General features: G+C 37.9%; 1 protein-coding gene across 1 annotated transcript in view; it reads right to left on the bottom strand.

Annotated features, from left to right (window-relative positions):
- The window catches only part of CACNA1E (calcium voltage-gated channel subunit alpha1 E), a 649,518-nt gene that overhangs the window by 40,135 nt on the left and 586,034 nt on the right, over positions 1 to 23,349 (bottom strand). Inside the window, 8 exon segments of the mRNA XM_043963674.1 lie at positions 4,129 to 4,194; positions 7,745 to 7,870; positions 11,477 to 11,560; positions 17,907 to 18,017; positions 19,041 to 19,205; positions 20,025 to 20,226; positions 21,384 to 21,521; positions 23,041 to 23,201. Coding sequence (XP_043819609.1) covers positions 4,129 to 4,194; positions 7,745 to 7,870; positions 11,477 to 11,560; positions 17,907 to 18,017; positions 19,041 to 19,205; positions 20,025 to 20,226; positions 21,384 to 21,521; positions 23,041 to 23,201 — 1,053 coding nt within the window.

The following is a 23,349-nucleotide window of genomic DNA, read 5'->3' as shown; positions in this document are numbered from 1 at the left end:
TAATTCCCCCTTAAGTCACAGCATCAGAAAGTATCCAAGTTAGGACTTGAATTCAGACCTTTTTTTATAGTACCCTTTCTCCTACATCAGCTTACTTTGTACCTATTCTAAGGTGACCTATTAAGAAAATGTTTATTTTTGCTATCATTAAGGCTCTTTTCCTGTTTTTTCTTCCCTTTATTACTTCTTATTCTACCTCACATTTTTAATAATATCTATATTCCAAAACTGTATGGAAGGAAGAAAAAAATTGTTAATTGAAGAAGGACAAAGGGATGGCAAGGGCCAAACGAAATCATAGACAAAGGACTTCTAACTTGGAAACATTTTTCTTTCAGAATTTCTCAAAACATGGTAATCAGTTGTGAGTTCATTTGTTTATTATATTTTTAACTGTTTAACTCTAATACCTGTATTTCAGGTCAGTTGTTTATGACAGTCAAAAATTCACATAGTCATCTAATTTCTCTATCTTTTGACTTTGCTCTAATATTTTTATTGTATCATTGAATATTTCAGTTATATTTCCTCCATTTTTTAAAGAGTATTCACTACTTTTCTAGGTTTTCCAGTTTTTGCTCCAGGCTATCTATTCCACTCTTTATCTCTTCCTTCAGTTGCTTTTTCAAGCCTTCCAACTATTTTCATAGTTCTTGTGACCATTTCATACTTTATTTCTAGAGTTATTACAAAATTATATACTCTTATACTCACATTTTGGAAGCTTATCTTGGGATTTTTTTTTTTACTTCATAATATTTCTTGATTATATTAGGACTTTTCCTAATGGCTTGGTTATATCCTTGATCATTATACTCTTCTCTCACCCCAACCCTGAATCTAAATTTTCATGTTAGCCCCTTGACTTTCCCTGATGAGGGGTGGAGGATTCTGGGTGAATAATTATGCAGAAGATTTGCCACCAGTAGTTGCTATTGAAGAACCATGATGTAATTGATTGATGTTAGTTTCAAATGCTCTTTGGCTCAGCAGTTGCTGAAGCCATTTATCCCAGTGAAGATTCCAAAATGAGGAACCACAGGACTTGGGCCTAGGGTGGAACATGAGGACAACTGTGGTAAATCCTGGTTCAGCTGGTGAGACTCCCTGGCCTTTACACCAAAACTGAAATGCTTCTTTGAAACTCACTGCTTCCAAGAAGCATTTCATAGTCCAAAATTGCATCTTGAAGATGTCAACTAGCTATGATTTTTATTCCCCAAGGCCTACTGTTTTTCTCCTTTTAATTTGTTTTGCAGAGAACCTTTTACTTATTCATTAAGATGGCTCCCAGGGTGCCAGCCTCAGGTGTCTAAATGACACTAAATACTAAGGAACATAGTAGGTCCAAGCTACCAAATTCTCTGTCATAAATTGAGACAAGAATGGTCAACTAAGTGCAAAGGGATACCAATGCTGCTCTTCAAGTTTTGAAAAAAAAAAGTTCCTATGGAGGATGGAGCTGGTCTTCCTGTCTGATAGAGTCTAGAAGGATAGGAAGTATACAAATTGACCTGATAGTAATTAATATTTGCAAGGGAGAAGGAGAGAACAGAGAATGAAAGAGAAAGGGAAAATAAAGAGAACAATGGAAAAAATTAAGGAAGGAAGGAGGGAAGGAAAAGAGGAAAGAAAAAGGAAAGAAGAAAGGAATGGAGAAAGGAAGGGAGGGAGGAAGTAAGAGAAGAAAAAAGAAAGAAGAGCTGCACATTTCTTACAATTGTTCTGAATATGAGATGACATAAAATTTATTCACATGAAAGACAAAAAAGATACAAAAGCCCGCATCTTTTCAGTCCTGTCAATAAGATGATACAGCCAGCTCTATATTTAAGAGTTCAAGAAAGTTCTCTTTCTATAATTCTATAATAATAGAGCTGATAAGGACCTTTGAGGTCAGTTAGCCCAACCTCCCAAATAGTGGGAAACGCCTTATATAGTTTCCTTGACAGATGGTCATCCACGTTCTTTTTTAATTCTTCTAATGAATGGGAGTTCACTACTGGGGCAGCCTTTTCCACCATTGGACAGTTCTATTTTATTTTTTTTACCACACTTTGGAGAACAAAGTGTAATCACTTAGAGAGAGAAAGAAATTAAGAGGTACAGACACCATTCTCAGAGAAGCTTTGAACAAGATCGAATATTCACTAGGTCTGGCTGCTCCAGATGGCTAGTGCTACTGAGAAGACGGCTCTTGGTTCAACTGCAGCCAGACTGCTTGACTGCAGGAGGTTGTTACTTGGCTGAGGTTCTCTGCTGGGTAATCAGTCACAATATCTCTAAGTCAGAGGGGTTTTGCTTCAAAGAGTCACCTCAATTGGAACAATTATGATGCCCTTTGAATCTAACAAGCTGGGCCTAATCAGAAGGCATCTGGAGACTAAAAGTCTAGACCAGGAGATGTTCATCATCAACAATGTCTATAGTACTAGAAAAAGTTCAATTTGATCCCCTAATCAGTATGCCAGATACCAACAAAAACATCTAAATTAAAATTCTTCTAAACCTGGAAATGAGAAGGGTTTGTAAAGTTCAGAACTGTCCAACATAATATACACCTGAATGTAGATTAGCTGGGAGTGTGACATTTGTTTCTTCCCAGAAATTTCCTGGCAGAAGCTGAAAATCCTAAACTGGGGAGGCTTTCATAGTGCAGTGGAATGAATGGTGGGTTCCAATTCTACCTATGCTACTCACTCATTTATGGCCTTTTCCATTCTGATTTCAGTGTTCTCATATATAAATTGAGGGGGCTTAATTCAATGCCTTCTGAAATTCTAAATCTCGAACCTCATGAGGTCAAAGTGGTAAACTTAGCTCATCATGACCTAGCTGTCAGACTGAGCTTCAGTTTGTTCACATATCCTCAGTCTTTAGTCAAGCACTGAGAAGAGCCCTAGAATCTCCTAACCTTGGTCAATGATACAGATTCATTCTTGGCCTCTTAGATCCCTCCGACATGACTGTTTTTGTTTTGTTTTGTTTTGTTTTGTTTTTGCAGGGCAATGAGGGTTAAGTGACTTGCCCAGGGTCACACAGCTAGTGTCAAGTGTCTGAGGCCAGATTTGAACTCAGGTGTTCCTGAATCCAGGACCGGTGCTTTATCCACTCCTCCTCCAACATGACTATGTGACTTTACTACTCAAAAACTTTAGTGGCTATCTATTGCCTATAGGAGAAAATCAGCATTCAAATCCTTCTATAACCTAAGTCCCGCCTACCTTTCCAGTCTTATTTCATGTTATTCTCTCATGTACTTGCAATTTCAGTTAAGTTGACTTGCTCTCTGTATACAATATGTTATCTTCTACTTTTGTGCCTTTGCAAAAATGGTTGTTTCATCCTCACTTTCCCTTCTTAGAATATCTTCTTTCATATAAAAGTTCTGGTGACTTCTCTTACGTGATGTCCTTCCTATCTTCTTGGCTGTGAGTTTTCTTTTGTTCTTGAGATTACTTTTTTATTATTTTGTCCACACTTGTGTATAACTGAGTACACATTGTATCCAGGAGAATATGGGATCCTTGAAGGCAGAACCTAGTTTATTTTTGCCTCTGTATCGCCAATGCCTTGCCCAGTACCTTGGATAGAGCCATTACTTAATAGCTATTTGTCCAATTGAGTTGCATTATACTAGGAGTTTCTATGGACTTAAAAGCAAATGCTACATTTTTATCTTTGTCATTGCCTTACCCCAGGGTGATGGGAAATTGATTGTGCTCTGTAGGAAATGGCAAGTATTGGCAAGTATAGAAGGACCAGCCCAGCAATAAAATATTGGAATATGTTGGGGAATTCTTTTCTTTTATTGGGGGGGGGCAATGAGGGTTTAGTGACTTTCCCAAGGTCACATAGCTAGTGTCAAGTGTCTGAGGTTGGATTTGAACTCAGGTCCTCCTGAATCCATGGCCTGGGATCTCTTCACGGTGCCACCTAGCTGTCCCTGGGGATTCCTAAGGATACAGCGCAACTGGGCCCTTCAGGGCTTTTCCAAGCCCCAGGGCTCTTTGACTTGATCTATTATCTATCCCTCCATGCTTTTCCCACTAAGTGGTTGTTCCATTAAGGGGAGAAGCCTCCTATCGTGTTTCCCTCCACAACTGGCCCAAAGAAACATCTGCTTACCTGCATCCCAATGATGGCATAAATGAAGAAAAGCATAGCAATCAATAGACATACATAGGGGAGGGCCTGCAACAAAAAGAGAGATAATAGTTATTCATTTAAGAGGTGGTACTTTTCTCTATCACATCTTGAAGCAGCTGGCTGTACCTGAACCCTCGATTATTTGTAAGGTCAAAAACACTGTCTTCTCTGGACCTTCTCAGATTTGCAGCTTCATATTGGCTTGCTTTCTTTCTTTCTTTCTTTCTTTCTTTCTTTCTTTCTTTCTTTCTTTCTTTCTTTCTTTCTTTTTCTTCCTTCCTTCCTTCCTTCCTTGCTTTGTAGGGCAATGAGGGTTAAGTGACTTGCCCAAGGTCACACAGCTAGTAAGTGTCAAGCAAGTGTCAAGCAAGTGAGGCCAACTTTGAAGTCAGGTCCTCCTGAGTCCAGGCCCAGTGCTTTATCCACTGTGCCACCTATCTGCCCCACACAGATGGAGCGGCTATTGCATGCCAAGCTTCCCATAATTATAATGTACCAACTCATAGGAAAGACCTCCATGGCCCCTACCTCTATGAGAATTGAGGGAGAAAGAGAACTTAATGTGCATGGACATTTACATCCCACTATCTATCACTATACCCCAAGTATTGTTATACAAATTGCAGACCAAACATCTGGCCTTCATTTCCAAATCTTTTTTTTTTCTGGGACTCTCTCCAAAGAGTAACTTTTTAGTGAGAACTGGAAGCAAAATGAAACAGCAATTGTGTGTATTTGCAAGTCAGATCCCAAAAATGTTCTTTTATCCTTCAGCAATTTCAGGTCTGCACTGGTTTTGCATTATTGTCTGGTCTAAAATTCCTGAAGTTCACTTTTGTCACTATTCCAAAGCTATTTCCTAAAAAAATTATTTACCACCAACCACCATCAAACCTTGCTACAAATTCCATGGCACAGAATTCTGTGCAGTGTGAAACTATGCAGTGCTTCTGAATGAATCAATCTCTTCCCCATCCAAGAGTAAGATAGTTGTAACAACAACAGTGACTATTTATATAGCCCTTTAAGGTTGGCAAAGTAACTCATACATATTATGTCCTTTGAGGCTCACAACAACCCTGGAAAGCTATTATTATCCCCATTTTACAGATTTAAAAAAATGGAGGCAGACAACAGTTATTGATTTGCCCAGGGTTACACAGGTAGTAAGTGTCTGAGGTTGGTTTTGAACTCATCTTTCTGAATATAAGTCAAATAATCTATTCACTGTGCCATCTAGCTACTTCTACCAACTAAAATTGTGGGTGGCTTTCTACTGCCACTGGGGTATAAATAGTTTTCAATTGGAAGGTGAGGGAGAGGAGAGAGGGAGTGAGATTTATCAGTGATTGGTTTGGGAATGGGGAGAATAGGATACTGGATGTGGGGAGTCATATTGTCATTTTTGTTGTTGAGTCATTTTTTCAGTCATATCCAATTCTTTGTGACTCCGTTTGGGGTTTTCTTGGCAAAGATACTGTAGTAGTCTGTCATTTCCTTCTCTAGCTCATTTTACAGATGAGAAAACTGAGGCAAGGAGGATTAAATGACTTGCCCTCTTATGATGTCATAAATGGATGGATGGATACAATCATACACACACATACATACATATACATATATACATATACATACATATACATACATATATACATATATACATATATATATATATATACATATATATATATATATATATATATATATATATATATATATATATATATATATATATATATATATCTCACATATCCATTTGGAGTTCATAGTAGTATATGGTAGGAAATGTTGGTCTACACCTACTTTCCGCCATATTATTTTTCAGTATTTCTTGTAGTTTTTGTGGAGGCCTTTGGATTTATCAAACACTATGGTGCTATGTTCCCTTGCTACTGTATACCATGTACCTAATTGCTCTACTTGTCAAATTATTTGAATGGAGGAGATCCAATTAAGAGCCCAAATTGAAGAAGTATACCTCTGAATAGTGAGGTCCTCTAGATGTTCCTGTTTGCAGATGGCATTGTGCTGACTTTATCAAGCCCTAGGATATTACAGAGCCTCTTGGAAAATATCTGTAATCATTCAAAGGAGTTTGGTCTGCCCATCAACACAGGAAAGATCAAGTGGTTGAAGAATGGCAGTTGCTCAGGTTTCTGGAGACATTTGTATGAAAATATACCTTTTATTCAAAAGGAACTGTGAATGTTAGTCCTCTATAGGAACTTCTGCTTTATTTCTCAGCTAAAGCATCAGATGTGAGCATTTGTAGAATTCCCAAATGGGGAGTACCAAAGCTTAGCTAATCTAATATGCATCTAAGGTATGAATTGTACCTACAATATCCCAAGAGATGGTCACCCAATTTCTACTTAAAAGACTTCCAGGCCTATCTCTTCAAGCAACTATTACATTTTTAAACATTAGGAAGTTTTTCCTTAAGTTGAATTCAAATCTACATTCCTGAAAATTACTTATTAGTATCTGTTTTGTACCCTGTGAGAGGAATAAAGGTAATACCCATTACCCTTGGATTAAAGGGCCATTTGTATAACCAGAAGACCAAGATCTCTCTTCTCTCCAGCTCTGATCAACTCTATACCACATGCAAGTGGTTGTTTTTATTAATTACTTTTTAGTCTAGTCAGTCTGGACCCCATCTGGTGTTTTCTTGGTAAAGATACTGCAGTGGTTTTCCATTTCCTTCTCCAGCTCATTTTACAGATGAGGAAATGGAGGCAAATGGGGTTAAGCATGTTGCTCAGGAGCACATACTTAGTAAGTGTCTGAAGTCAGATTTGAACTCAGGAAGATGAATTTTCTTGACTCCAGGCTGAAAGTGCTAAACTGGGGAAGTTTTCATAGTGTAGCATTACTGAAAAAAAATAGAGTTCAATATTCAGCATGATGCTGGCATATCCAGTTAGCCAGGAAAATCAGGGAAATCTTCCAGTTACAATGACAATGGGGAGGCCAAGTTTGGAGTGACTCAAGTGACCTTGCTAATACTAAGGAGATAAAGTTTTTTGGAATCTGGCAGAGGAAATAAAAATCATAAAAAGTAAAAGAAGGCAGCTTCAGGTGCCTGATTGTTAAAATTTATACAACTGGCTCGTTGCTATTTAGAATAAATGATCTAAACCATAACAGAGTTCATCTTACCTCTTCCTTTACCACAGGGGGAATTGGGGGTGCACAGACCAACTCACAAGAGTGAACGTGTTTTATTGTGTTTTTCTAATATGTGATTGCACTTCATTGGAGATGACCTAACCTATAGCACACCTGATTGTTAAAAGTGATAATAAAAGTTTTATACTAAATTTACATAGTGTTTTTGACAAATATTCAATTCCTCTATTCTCAAAGTACAAGTTAAAAAAAACACTAAAGAACACAGAAGGGAAACCCAAGGATGCCGAACGACACCACTTTTTATTTATTCATTTATTTATTCATTCATTTATTTACTTATTTATTCATTCATTCATTTGTTTGTTTGTTTATTTATTTATTTTGCCACACTGCATTCAGTGGATTGGTTTCCATGAACATTCCAAATCAAAGAAAAAAAAAAAAGACAAGTGCTTCTTACCTTAAAAGATTGAACAAAAGTCCACAGCAAAATGCGGATGGTATAACCCTGTCGGAGGAGCTTGATGAGACGGGCTGCTCGGAAGAGCTTTAGAAAACTCATGTTGAAGCCACTGGTGTTCACCAGCTGGTAGACAAAGGTGGAAATAATTATTGACCTGATGACCATTTAGAAATTACTAAGTACCAGTATTCACAGCACTGAACTAATCTTGGAATCAAGCATCATTTCTATCCATCTTCTCAAAACCCTGCCTCTAGCTGCCATGGGGGCAAAATGGAATAATGGGATGAAAATGGAATGATGGAATGGGGGCAAAATGGAAAAATCTTTCCTACACCTGGTCCCCATCTCTGATACCTAGGGATGATGACCAATTCATTGAATCTCTCTGAGCCTCAGCTTTCTTATTCGTAGATGAAGAAAATAATACCCATTGTATCTACCATACATGGTTGTTGAGAGACTGAAATGAGATCACATATATACAAAGGGCTTCAAAAACTTCAAATCATCATCTTAATGTTCATTAATTATCAATCATTTTCAATTCTCATTTTATATTTTATGGAAGAGAAATTTAAAGAGAAAAAGTTCTGGGACACCACTATCCTACCATTGATCTTTTATGCTTCACGAGTAAGGGACTGTTGTGTAGGTGAACAGAAAGATTGCTTTGGCTAACCGAATGAAAATGTTGGACTGTATATTCATCTCTGTAGGCTCACAGAAAGCATATGTGAGATAACCCGTGTAGCAGTACAACAGAGATATGTAATTCATTCTCTTCCCACATAGTTTTAATTTCTTCTGGTAGTATTGCTATTTTGAAAGTTTTTCATTCCATATAGATAATAGGTTATGAGTATTCAACATGGCCACATTTATTAAAATAATGTTTTAAATTTTTTATTGGTCAGTGTTACATCAGGGCTATTGTGGATACAGTTTTGCTTGACAGGTTTCCAGTTCCAATAGTTTATTTGTAAATTCTCTAAAATAATTATGAGTTTTTATTTATATGGAGATTTATCAGGGTAGTTTATGAAGGATAGCTAGATTTTGGTGTATAATTCTTGCCCCTTGATTGTATATTTATAGGTATTGGAGAGGTGTTAAATCTTGCTAGGGGTTGAGGTACATAGAGTGCCAGACCTGGTGTTAGGAAGACCTGGGTTCAAATCTAGCCTCAAACCATTACCAGCTGTGTGATCATGGGCAAGTCACTTAACCTTATTTGCCTCAGTTTCCTCCTCTGTAAAGTGAGCTAAAGAAAATGGCAAAGCACTCCAGCACCTTTGCCAAGAAAACCCCAAAAGGGGTCACAAATAGTTGAATACAACTAAAAACAATGAAAAAAACATTGCAACCTAAAACAATATGTTATATAATTTCTATCATTTTCTTGCAAGATCAGCATTGATCAGTAAATATTGGGTCCTTAGGGATAATCTTTTATAACTTCTGGTGGCAATGAGTTAATCTTGCATTGCTCTCCTAAGTCACTGTTCCTTAAAAAAAATCCACAGTATATGAATGTAATAGAATACTATTGTGCTGTAAGAAACGATGAGAAGGAGGAGTTCAGAGAAACCTGGAGGCTCTTGCATGGGCTGATGATGAGTGAGATGAGCAGAACCAGGAGAACATTGTGCACAGTATCATCAACATTGTGTGTTGATCAACTGTGATAGACTAGATTCTTCTCACCAATGCAATGGTACAAGAAAGTTCCAAAAGACTCATGATGGAAAAGGCTCTCCAAATCCAGAAAAAAAAGAAAGAAACTATGGAATATGGACTCTGATTGGACCATACTATCTCTTTTGTTTTTGGTGCTGTTGTTTTTCTTTTTGGAGGTTTTTCCTTCTTGCTCTGATTCTTCTTGTATAACATGACAAATGCAGAAATATGCTTAATGTTATATATCAGATTACCTGCTGTCTAGGGGAGGGGGGAGGGAGGGAGAAAAATTTGAAATTGGAAATCTTATCTAAACAAAGGTTGAAAACTTAAATCAATTAATTAATTAATTTAAAAAATACACAGGACATTTTCATTTCTTTGATGTTTTCTGGTGAGCATACCATTGGTTGTGTTCATGTGGATGCCGCCCACTCAGGGCGTTTTTATTTCATTCTCGAACCTTTACCATTTCTGATGTTCCATTTAGAGGTAAATAAATATGGGTTACATTTGATAAGTACAGTGCAGTGGCAAGAATCTATTGACAGCCTATATCATTGCTTGGGAAGTGGTATCTGTTCAAGAAGTGTCTCTGTAAGTTTATTATATTATCATGTGGTATGAAGAATCCTCTTTTTCTTTTTCGACAAGAGAGTATTAACTTTTCTATAGCTGCTTTGGGGTGATGAATCCTGTTTTGTTAATATTGTATGAATTTTTTATTAGATACTTCCTAAATCCACTGCTGTCCATTTTAGTGTTGCAAAATTATTTGTTAAACCTGGCACCATGAAGAGGCTAACTGATTTAGATGTATTTTTTCCATTGAATTTTCATTTCAGGATGCCAGTAAGTCTCAATACACACAAGTTTAGTGTTTTCTTTCATAGCGGTAGGCAGAATATGTCATGTCTGGAGAAGACAAAAATATTTCTAAGTATGGCCTTGAAGCATTGATTTTATTTGACTTCTAGATTCAAGTTCAATTTTTTTCTTGGTATACATTAAGAATTGTATACATATTGGGTACAAATGACATCTTGACATCATTAGAAGAAATCACAATGAGATAAAGCTTTTACATATATTTTTCAATGGAGCTATATAATGTTACCCTGAAATAAATATCACTTTGTATTATTGACTACTTGTTGTCTCTCTAATTAGGTCATATACTTCTTCATGACATGGTCCATATATTCTCTCCTTTGAATCTTCTAGGACTAAGTATAATCAATCCTGGGCCCACTATAGGGGTTTTGTAAGAACTTGTTTGATTTGGTAGTAACACATCTTACTGCTAACACTACATTATGTAACTGCCCTACTTGTTATAGGAATGGACTAACACTCTTAGTGATGTGAAGAATTGACAGCTTGGGAGTGAGGTCAATGGCACTCAATAAACATGAACATAATCATGATAATAGCTAACATTTGCATAGTGTTTACTATATACCAGATACTGTGCTAAGCATTTTACAATTTGCAAAGTATTTTACATGTTACTTCATTTCATTCTCAAAACAATCCTGAAAAGTAAATATTATTATTATTATTATTTTACAGATGAAGAAACCGAGGCAATAGAAGTTAAGTGACTTGCCAAGAGTCACGCAGCTAGTAAGTATCTGAGGCTGGATTTGACCTCAGGTCTTTCTGTCTCCTGGTCCAGTGCTCTATCCACAGAGCCACCTAATCACCTAACACTGACACTAGCATTGACACTATGAGTATTAGAAATGGATCCATGGGGCAGCTAGGTGGCACAGTGGATAAAGCAACGTCCCTGGATCCAGGAGGACCTGAGTTCAAATCCGGGCTCAGACACTTGACACTTACTAGCTGTGTGACCCAGGTCAAGTCACTTAATCCTCATTGCCCTGCCCCCCAAAACAAACAAAACCAAAACCAAAACCAAACAAAAAAGAAATGGATCCATGACATTTTATGTTCTAAGTGAGTTAAATTAAAAAAAAAAATGCTTCCAGGTTGGAATGGATAATTGGGAGGACAGGGTTTTGTTATTAGATTCAGGATACTCACCTTGCTGTCTGTCAGGATAATTTCTGTGATGCTACCAATTACCGTGATGAAATCAAAGATGTTCCAGGTGTCTCGGAAATAATTCTGCCAAATGACCAAGGTCAAGAAAATAGATAAAAGGAATGAGGGAAAGACCTCTATTTACCTTTCTTCAAATTTGCATGTAGCATTAAATGATGTCATTTGATACACAAAGTCACACTTTTACTTATATTGGATTATTTTTTATATTGTATTATTTTCAACCAGAACTCCCATTTCTCTTTCACTAGCTGCAACATGTGCCATTTTGCCAATGAAGCTACTATTTCTTTTTTTTGGTATTCTCAGAATGGTTTATGTTGAGTTTGTATTAGAAATGGGATTTATGAACATAATGTCCCATGGAAAATCACAGAATCTGAGGCCAAAGAGACTTCAGAGTCCATCTAGTCTGACCTGGATGTGCATAGGAATCCCCTTTACAAAAGAGGAAACAAGTGGTCATTGAGCCTCATCTTAAAGTTTTCCAATAATGAATAACCCATCACCTCTGGAGGCAGTCCATTTCACTTTTGCAGGGCCCTATTTGTTAAGTTCTCCCTTATATCAAACTGAAATTTGGTTTTCTGCAACTTCTGTTCATTCTTCCTAGATCTGATCTCTTAAACCAAAACAGGTCTAATCTCTTTTGACATGCTGGGGTTGACAAGATAGGTACTTAAACCACTCCCTGCATGATAAGGTACTATGTATAAACAGGGAGTCATATAACTTAGTGCTTAAGTAGGTTTTTTTTTTTTTATCCTCTATGAGATAGTGCTGAGGTCAAATCTTACTTGGTCTTTAGTTTTCAAGTAATCTAACTTATACAGTAAAACCTTGGAAAAATACATTTCCATTTTCCCATTCTCTACAGCAAGGGTCCTCAACTTTTTTTGTCAACTTGAATCTCTTCAACAGTGTGCTAAAGCAAGTCCATGGATCCCTTCTCAGAATCACATTTTCAAAGGCGCAAAATAAAATATATGGGATAATACAGAAAGACTAAGGTTACTAAAAATAAAGACAATTCCTCCATGGGCTCCCTGAAATCTATCTATAGAACTTGGGGGAATTGGCCTCCAAAGTCTTTTTGATTGTATATGCCTATGATTTTTTGTTTTAAGTTAGAATGTCCCTATATTTATATATCTATTTATAAATTTTATCCATATACTATTATACTAATATATACTGTACCTTATAAAACACAAAAAGAAAATTTTAAAAGACAAGATAAAGGGGAAATAAAATACTTTAAATGATTTTTCTTTTATTTACTAAAAGTCCAAAACCCTTTTTGCTCTTACTAGAAAATTTAATGACATTTTTAGTGAAAGGAATATGATTATAAATGCTTCATTATTTTATTTTAATTTAATTGTTAAAAATTTATTTTCAGTTCCAAATTCTTTCCTTCCCTCAAGCCCTTCTCTTTCCCCATTAAGACAGCAAGCAATACGATGCTTATTATAAATGTGAAGTAATGCAAAACAATTTTCCATATTAACCATGTTTATGGATCATATTTGTTAAAATCTTGGTAACACTGTGATACAGCAATTCAAGGTTATGTTCTCAGTTTAGTTTATTTCAATATTTAGTTTTAATGGCTGTAATAGCTGAAAAGTGATACAGCCCAAAAAGAGAGCCAAATGGAAAAAAATATATCATTGGCTCCTGTCATTAATTCATGATACTCTTTCAATCCCATCCACCAATTATACAAAAATTTTGGTTGAAATTCAAGTGGTAAATTGCATCTTCTCCCTGTGTTGAACAGTCGCTCTGGCAAACTATTCAGAAAACATTTCATTTTTGCTTTTTTTTTTTTTTTTAAACAAATGGGTTAAAAAAAAAAACACAAAAACTCATTTGGAAGATTTTTAAATGAGTTAGAAAATTCTGTTTCCAAGTTTTTAAAGTGTGCAAATAAGAGTTTTTCTGGGTGACAGAAGTACATCATTTTGGCCAACAAAATCACACCTGTTTTCAAAATACTCTCTCCACTGAAGGAGTTTCTTTTAAAAAGCAGGTTTTTAAAAAAAAATCGGTTTAAAAAAAGGCAAATATATAAAACTATATAGGTTTTGTGCTTATATAGTGATCACACACTAGAGTAAATTCATATCCCTAACCATTTCACTAAAAAAAAATCTTATTTATATTCTGGCTGATAGGCCAGGCTTATAAATAATAATTGCTTGACAATAAATGTTCAGTTAGTCTTATCAATGTAGCTACCAAAGTAGGTGGATTTCAGTGCTGAAAAAACTCATGCCCTACTACCAGGAAGTGAAATTGTTGAGTGTTTTTTTACTCAATAGAATCTACAATCCCTTCAAAAAGCCATCCTTTATTTCTCTTCCCTTTCTCATCCAAATTTCATCCCCCCCCAACTTTTTTTGTTGATAAGAATGTATTTTCTCTTTTCCCCAAAGCCCTCAATTAAAAAAAAAGACAAATATGCATGATCAAACAAAACATATTCCTGTTTCCTCCATGTCCAAAAATATATGTCTCATTCTGCAACTTGCTATCTGCCTGTATTGCTCCTCTTTCTTTCTTTCTTTCTTCCTTCCTTTCTTCCTTTCTTCCTTTCTTCCTTTCTTCCTTTCTTCCTTTCTTTCTTTCTTTCTTTCTTTCTTTCTTTCTTTCTTTCTTTCTTTCTTTCTTTCTTTCTTTCTTTCTTTCTTTCTTTCTTTCTTTCTTCTCCTCCTCCTCCTCCTCCTCCTTCTTTTTCTCACTTACTTTTTAACCCCTTGTAATCTGGCTTCTGACATCAGGACTAAACTGAAAACAGCTTTCTCAATACCTAGCATACAGCAAGCACCTAAGAAAGGCTGACTTTACAGCCATGAGATCTGATCTTTCTGTAGCATTTGACACCATCAATCATGTTTCCTTTTCTTTCTGGATTTTTGTGACTCTATTTTTTCTCTTGATTCTCCTGATCTTTGACATTTCTCCTTGGTCTCCTTTGCAGGATTCATGACATGACCCCTAACTGTGGGTATACCTTGAGATGTCATCAGGCCTCTTATCTTTTTTCTCCCTATTTTGTTATTTGGTAACCTCATTAGAGCCCATGGATTTAATTATCATCACTCTGCAAATAATTCCAAAATTTATATAACCTTAAGCTCTCTCCTGAGATCCACTGGCGCATCTCTAAATGCCTACTGGATATTTCAAACTAGATATCCTGTATATTTCTCAAACTCGGTACATGGTGGGAAATTTCCCCAAGGGAGCCTGAGCAACTGCTATGGGTAGCCAGGTGGCAGTTATAAGTGCCTTCAAGCTAAAACGTTGGGAAGAAGGTGGGAAGTTGGGAACACTGTGGCATCAGGAAGAATGGAGGTGTGTGGGGGGGGAGTGTTAGGTGGTGGGGTTGTGTTTGATAACCCTCCCTTTGATTGGCTATCATAGCAAAGGGTGGGATGTGTCTCATGGGAGGCAGCTTGGCACAATGGAAAAAGTATTGGCTCAGAAGGTAGAAGATTTGGGTGAGAATACTGCCTCTGACACTTAGACATAAACATCTCTTAACTGTTCTCCCTGCCTCTACTGTCTCCTCTATCTGATCATTCTTCTCCACGGGTGCCAAATTGAATTTCCTAAAGTACAGATCTGACCTGTGTCACTAACTCGCTTACATAATCACTTCTAATGGCTTCCAATTGACTCTAGGATTTCATACAAACCGCTGTTTGTCTGTTAAAGCCCTTCACAACTTTAGCCCACTCTAACTTTCCAAATTTATTATACAATGCTCTCTTTCCCATGCTCTGCCACAACATGACATTTCGTCTTCCCTTTCTGGGTCTTTGTACTAGCTATCTCCATGCCCAGGATGCATTTCCATTTTACCTTAAGGTCTCATGATTCCTTCAGAATTCTCCTCAGGGTCCACCTTCAACATGAAGCCTTTCTTGGTCTACCTCCCCCAACCCCAATCCCAATCCCAACAGCAAGTATAAATAAATTTGCATTGTCTTTATTTTGCATATATTTATATATCCTTAGTTACGGATATGTTTCCTTTTATGATAGAGTGTGAGCTCCTTGAAGGGTCGCTTGTCTTTGGTCCTCAGTGGCTAGAACAAGGTGTGACACAGAATAAGCATTTAATGAATACTTATTGATTGACCAAGAAATTTCAAATAAGAGGTAGCACTTCAGCTGAGACTTCAATACAGGCTCAAGGAGGCAGAGGTGAGGGAAAAGCATTGCAGGCATAGGAGACAGTCTGTACTAAGACATAGGAGGTGGGAAATAGAAAACTGTCTTTAGGCTACATGTAGTAAGTGGGCCAATTTGACTGGGACATAGTGAGTGAGAGGAAATGATGTGAAATCACTCTAGAAATATAGGTTGGAGCCAGACTACAAAAAGCTTTAAATGTAAAACTGAATAGTTTATATTTTATTCTGGAGTTCATAGGGAACTAATGAAGTTTTAAAGCTCGGCATGTTTCACCAGATCTTCCCCTTGACCTGAATGTTTCCATTTGGGATATGAGATGGGAGCACAGAGCAGGATAGATCTATAATGGAAAGAAACCTCAGAAGTCATCTAGTCCAAATCCTTAATTATGTGGATATTGAAAGTGAGGCCAAGAGTAGTGGAAAAGTTGGCTCAAAGTCAAACAGGTAGTAACAGGTATGGGATGTGAATTGAGCTCCTCCAAAAACAAATCCAGTGTCTCTTTTCATTGTACCTAACTGATCAGGAAAGGTGGACAGGTGGCTATGCTAATAATTAGCAATGTGACCCAGCTTGGGCAAGTTATTTCACTGCTCTGGGCCTCTGTTTGCTCATTTGAAAAACAAGGAAGTTGAACTCTTGGAAATGGTTGCTAAGGTTCCATTTTATGAAAATCATGACCATGGAAATGCTTTTCGAATCTTGAATAAGAGCCTTAGGGGATGGAGAATGAAGGCAGGCTCAGGGTGGGATCAAGGCCCATAAGTGTATGTTCAACATAATTCAGTGAGTAATTAGGAGCTTAAACCAAAGACAATGTCAGGACCATGTGCAAGTAATTATCATGAATTGAAAAACTTTGCTTATTGTGGTGCTGGGTCCTCTATCTCTTTCAGCTCTGCAGTGTTAGCCTGTACTATAAACATATCTTTGTTGTTGGGTTCTCGTGATCCCCTTTTCATTTCCCCAGTCTCAAAACACTCACAGCATTCTAAGGGAGTCCAATGAACAACATCACAACCAGCTGTGTGGGCAACACTCAATTCCCCACCCCAAATTATCAAATTAATGATTTTTTAAACAAAGAACCATTTGGGAAACCAAAGGAAATCATGACAATCATTCTTCAGAACAATTACCAAAACACAGTCCAGAGCCAAGTTGGAGCCAAACACGTATTCAGATAATGAATAATATTTTTCTTCTTACAGGGAAAAGACATACACACATATAATTTGAAATTGTAGTTCACACCCCCAAATAAGTGTGAAAAGGCTGCCAAGTGGGCTTGTCTGCATCCTAATGATCTCCAATGTGCTGGTCTTACTGTACCTACTGCAAGCCCTGATGCCAGTGAGAGGGAGAAGGAAGGCTGTTGTATGGGGCATAGAGGACACTCAGGCAAAAGTCTAGGCCTCCCTGATGCTTTGGATAGAATAGGAATTGCAGAACATGATGTTCTTTAAAAGTGTAATTAATAGTTGAGAAGATGTAAAAGGAGAATTGGTGCAAAAGAACCCCATGCTACCTTCTCACCTTTCTCCCCTTTCCTACCCATCAGAAGCACCACACATAAACTCAACGGGGAGCTAGGAGACTTGCATTCTGGTGACTTTGGGGCCAAGTTAAAACAATGATGGACCTTGGCTGCCTTACATATGAAATAAAAGGATTGGATTAGATCACCTTTGAGATTATTTTTAGTTCCAAAATATTAGTTTTACTTATCTACTGTTAAGGGTTATCAGATGGGTAGTTCCTGAACAAAAGCACAGTTAAATGCACATTTCTCACTTGGTTGGAAAAAAAAAAATCTGATGAAAATTTACAATTTGAAAGTGAAATCTTAGTTCTAATGCAGAGACAGGAAGTCTAAATTCTGCTTTCTCTGATTCCTCCTCCATATAAGCCACTGTTTAAGAGAAAAGCAATGGCCAGTATTCTTTTGCTTTCAGAAAAATAATTAGCATGGACTGGAAATATGGCTGGTTATAGGAGAGCCTGAGTACTAGGCTTTTTACTCTCAATTGATCTTATGCCTTGACACAGTTTTTAGAGCACTAAAACCAGTTTATGCTTAGATGTGCAAATGTGTATCTCTTTCTGAAAAAGCACTAAGACCCAAACCAAATGTTACTAATATACCAGAGGATGCTAAAAGGGCAGTCTTGATGCTGGGAACAAAATCCCTGAGACATACCAAGAAGCCAAAAGCAATGATCTTGAGGATGCACTCCAGGGAGAACACGATGGTGAAGGCTATATTCAGATACTTTAGTGCCAGTTCATAGGTCCAGGGAGCAGAGTAGTACTGTCAGAAAGAGAGAGACACACACACAGGGAGAAGTAGGGAGAGAAAGGAAGTCAAGACTATATGGAGAGAAGAATAATATTTGTCAATCAAGGCTGGCTAGTTCTCATCTCCATGGGTGGATGCCTTTTAGCTTCTATAGAAGAACAAATTTTCCTCAGGTAAGACACTCCATCTCCTAACTCTGGACATTTTCACTGACTGTCCCCCATGCCTGGAATTCTCTCCCACCTCCTCTCTGCCTTCTGGTTTCCTGATTTCCTTCAAGTCTCAACTAAAATCTCACCCTCTACCAGAAGTCTTTTCTGATTCCCATTTAAAGTTAGTACCCTCTGTTATTTATCCTGGACATACTCTTGTTAGTACATAGTTGTTTGCATCTTGTTTCCCCTATTGGACTGTAAGCTCCTTGAAGACAGGGACTGTCTTTTACCTTTCTTTGTGTTCCTAGTGCTTAGCACATTGCTTGGCACATAGGAGTTACTTAAATGCTTATTTATTTGCTGACTCAGTGAATGTCCCAGATCATAAGCATATCCCCATACCCTGTCCTGTGCAAATCCCCAGGAATGGCCAACAGGACTGTCTGACTATGGCTTCCCTAGTACAAACTGAAGGATCCAGGGTAAGAACCTAGGATTCTAATTTGAATATTACATATGCCATTATCCAGAGATAAAGTTGCAGTTCTAGCAACCTTCTTGTTTAATGACACCTATGGCATTAAATGGGAATTAGTTCTTCTCAATCCCTATTGGTGACAACAGTCTTAAGAGGCTTATGGCCATTACTATATTGCCACCTATTTCCTTGAAGTTTGACTTAGTGGGTTACAAGAGACCTAGAAGTTAGACTGTTGGGCCAAGCATAAGGAATCCCATGGTAGGAAACTAGTTAGAGAACAGCAGCTTAGCAATAAGGAAGCACATTCTTCCCAATGTTTAGGATGATATAAAATAGTTATGTGGCTGAAAAGTCCAAGCCCTGGAGCTTCTATGCTTCTGGGTCCCAAACTCCTCTCACCTTCATCATCAGCACCACGGTGTTCAAGGCAATCATGGCCATGATGGTATATTCGAAGGATGGGGACACCACGAAGTGCCAGACACGATACTGAAAGGTATGGCGGTTCTGGGGCATGTAGCGGGTGAGCGGCTTAGCACTGATGGCAAAGTCGATGCAAGCTCTCTGGAGGAAAGCCAAGTCCATTAGCATGAACTCAAATTCCCTAAACCAGGCTCCCTAGCCTTGTTCTCCATGAGGTTAGTGTTGAGCAGGGTTGCTTAAACTTTTTCCACTCATGACCCCTTTTCACCCAAGAAATTTTAACACGACCCTAGGTATATAGATATATAAAATAGGTATACGTAACCTTTTATTGTTGCTGAATTTTTTGCAACCTCCACATTCAGTTACATGACCCCATATAGGGTCATGAGCCACAATTTAAGAAGCTAGGGTATTGAGGACAATTTTAATTCATTGTAGAAAAGGCTTAGGCTAAACCAGTATGAGACTAGACAGAACTACAGGAAAGAAGTCTGACTATACAGGCAATGAAGCACTTTCATATCACATATCATGTGAGGTGCTTAGGCATTGAATATTTCCTGAAACTAGCACATACTACCTATGTGAGCCTGGGTGAGTAATATCTCTGAACCTTAGTTTCTTCATCTGTAACATGGAGACTACAATAGCACTACCTCACATGGGTATTGTGAGGATAAAAGCAGATGATGTATATAAAGCACTTTACCTCCAAGCATTGAGTAATATGAACTATTAGTAGCAGCAGTATGATTTTTCTGAGCTATCCGCCATCTTTAAATCTTTTAAAGTCTTATAAAATATGAGCCATTATCTATTGCTGCTACTACTACCACTATTACCTTCTTCTTACTCTAATCTATCATGGGATCATGGACAGATGATTCAGCTTTTTCTCTCAATGTTTTTGACTAACAGATGCTTCCAAGATTCTCCTGACCATTTGGCCCATGTTACCTCATTCTTTTCCAAGCTGCACTCCTCCATCATCTTGTCCCCTTGCTCCTGGAAGGTAATGATGATGAGGGCAACAAAGATGTTGACAAAGAAGAAGGGGAAGACCACAAAATATACCACATAAAAAATGGACATTTCCATGCGGTTGCTACGGCTTGGGCCCCTGTCTTCCTCAGTTACATCCACAGAATGCTGCAAAACTCTAGAGGACGCAAGGAATAAAGAGGGAAAAAAATGAAATGAACATTTATTTAATATTTTAAGGCTCATAAAATGCTTTCTTCACAATAGCCCTTTGCAAGTGTCATTGTCTCCATTCATGAAATAAAGAAACTGAAGCACATGGGAGTAGCCTAAGATCCCCCTAGCTAATAAATAATGGCATTAGGAACTGACCCAGATCTTCTGATTTCAGATGTAGCACTCTTTCTGTGACCCCATGCTGCCCAGTCCACATCTAGGGTTGCACAATATAAACTTTGGCATGGAGTGGGCTCTATGTTTTATGAGCATGCCCCCTTTGCTATCCTTTTCTTTCTCAATTTAGACATATTCCATCAATTTCTGAGGCTCATATCCATGCTGGTTCAATACAAAAGGCAAATTGTTCTTAACCACCTTTCTCATCATATACTGAACTCTAACAATATAATGGTTTTGTTTAGTTCTGTAGTTTACATTTGCAAATGCAGCCTTCAAGATCCAGTTATTTCTTTGTTAATGAGTAGAATTTGCTACCACCAGGAAAAGAGTGGTAGTTTGGCAATGTCAACATGGGTAGCTAGCTATAGGTGTGGTTAACTGGAAGTAAGGAAACAGGACTTACTCAAAAGCCAAGGTGAGAGAAGATTTCTCTAGCTTCAAGTTTTTGTTCCCTGTAATGTTGCTCCCTTATTCCCAGCCTTGGATTCACCTTGGCCCATAGTTCTGAGGCTAGCAGGTAGAACCCCTGCTCAGAGAATGGAATTGTTTGAGAAACTCCCAGTGGGTTCAACAGTCCTTGTCCTCCTTAAAAGCGTGTGTGTGTGTGTGTGTGTGTGTGTGTGTGTGTGTGTGTGTGTGTGTCTGTATGTGTGAAGTATTCAAAAATCCTTCGATGTTCAAGTGCCTCTCAAAGCCTACACTAATTGGCTTGAGAATCCTTTCTCAAATACTTTTCTTGCCTTAACATCCTTTTCTCAATTTTTACCTAAAGGGATTCTGTGTGACCACTTTTCTGTTCACTTCACTCAAAAGGAACCACTTACTTCCTCTTGAATAATGGCAAAATCAATTCTGTTCAACTTGAATCACCTTTTCAAAGCAACCATGTAGTCTCGCTCTGGGTTCATTAACAGAGAGACAGGCTTCATTACTTACTGTGGCCAGCCCTCCCCTGTGGACACAGTGAAAAGGGTCAACAGGGCCCAGATGATGTTGTCATAGTGGAACTCATGGCGTTTCCATTCGCGACCCTTTACCTCCATCTTGTTTTTCTCGTGATCCACATAGTTGCCTCTGAAAAGCAGAGAAAAAAGCAAAAATAGGACATCTTCACCATAGTTTATAATGTAGAGAAGAAATATCTGCCATTCTGCTGGGCAATGACACTCTGTTGCTGCTAGGGGGAAGGAACAGTAATAGTGGATTTATAGAAAGACTTTACACTTTACATTGCCACCTCTTTTTCCCTTGGTAATAGAAATGGAGGAAGATGGAAAAGAGAAAAAAAGGCAGGCATATGGAAGGGCATTTTGGGGATTGAAGGAGGGGAAAATATGAAAGAATGCAGTAGGTGAATTGGCAAACTCAAGTACTCAAACACATTTAGCTCTTTGGCAAAAGGTCTGGTGGGAGAGAAGAATGAAACAATGGCTAGATGGTTCTTTCTTCCTCATCTCCTCTTGGAGTTCCAACCTCCACTTCAGGCAAGACTCAGTATAAGTGTCACTTTCTACATCAAGCACTTTTTGGTCCCCCCCCCCAATTTTTAATACTTCCCTTCAAATTAATATTTTCTATTTATTTGTTTGTATACAGAAAAATTTTTTCCTCGTAGAATGTAAGCTACTTGTGGGGAGGGACAATTTTCATTTTCATCCTTATACAGCCAGTGGTAAGCACAATGCCTGGCACATGGAGGGGTGTTAATAAATATTCAGTGAATTGAACTGGATTGAATTGAGCTAATGACCACCCTCAAGTTTGAGGATTATTGATGCATTTCAGTTGTGCCTTCCAAAAGGGAAAGATGTCCTCCATTATTCTCAGATAATCTAAAGTAGGCGACTTTGCAAAGTTACATCCTGATCTTATTATGGGTTGATGGAAGTGGCATTTGAATGATGAATCAGGATGATCCTTCTAAGGTAAGATTGCTCTCTAGTTAGAAGCAATAACTGAGAATTCCTAGGAAATCTAACAAGGGGAGGAGAAGGAGAGAATGCAACCATGGATCTTGATTGGAACTATTTATTTAGCATGAAAGAGAAGGAAACTGGGGCAGCTAGGTGATACAATGGATAAAGCACCGGCCCTGGATTCAGGAGGACCTGAGTTCAAATCCGACTTCAGACACTTAATGCTTACTAGCTGTGTGACCTTGGACAAGTTACTTAACCCTCATTGCCCCGGGGGGGGGGGGGGAGAGAGAGAGAGAGAGAGAGAGAGAAAAGAATTAATGCCAGGACAGAATATTCCATTTTCTAGTGGAAAGAATTGACTTTTGTGCTAAATGGTGTATCCATCGATTAAAAAGTATTGATTTTTCTCAGAACTTCTCCCTTTTGTTTTTTGGTTTCCATCTAACATTGCACCTGAGCAATACAAAGAGAATTTGACTGATATTTAGCTAGATAGTTCTATGCATAACTCTGTGACTTTGAGGTCCTGTTGTGTGGGAATTACACATATGAGTGACTCTTGGAACCAAGGAAGGGATATAATAAAGATATTCCCCCTAAGCCTTTTAGGCACTGATTTTATCATCCTGGGACCCAACAGGGAATATTTTCTCATACCCATCTGCAGCACCTACATGCATTCCTTTTCTGTGTCTTTGGAGCTGTCTGTGCAATAAAAGAATTTCCCCTTGAAGAGTTGGACTGCAATGACAGCAAAGATGAACATGAAGAGCTTGTAGACAATGAGGATGTTGAATACATTCTTCAGGGAGGTCACTACACAGTCAAAGACAGCCTGTGGAGAGAAGCAAACATCAGCTGGTGGATTTTGGAAGTACTGGACAATTTGGATTTGTACCAAACTGTGACTTTTTTCATATAGCCATCAATAGCTACAAAAGGAGTTAATATGCTATTGCAAAGCCTTTGGACTTATATTTCTA

This window comes from Dromiciops gliroides, chromosome 4 (assembly GCF_019393635.1).
Source record: "Dromiciops gliroides isolate mDroGli1 chromosome 4, mDroGli1.pri, whole genome shotgun sequence".
NCBI classification, from domain to species: domain Eukaryota; kingdom Metazoa; phylum Chordata; class Mammalia; order Microbiotheria; family Microbiotheriidae; genus Dromiciops; species Dromiciops gliroides.
This window is presented reverse-complemented; position numbering and strand designations above follow the sequence as displayed.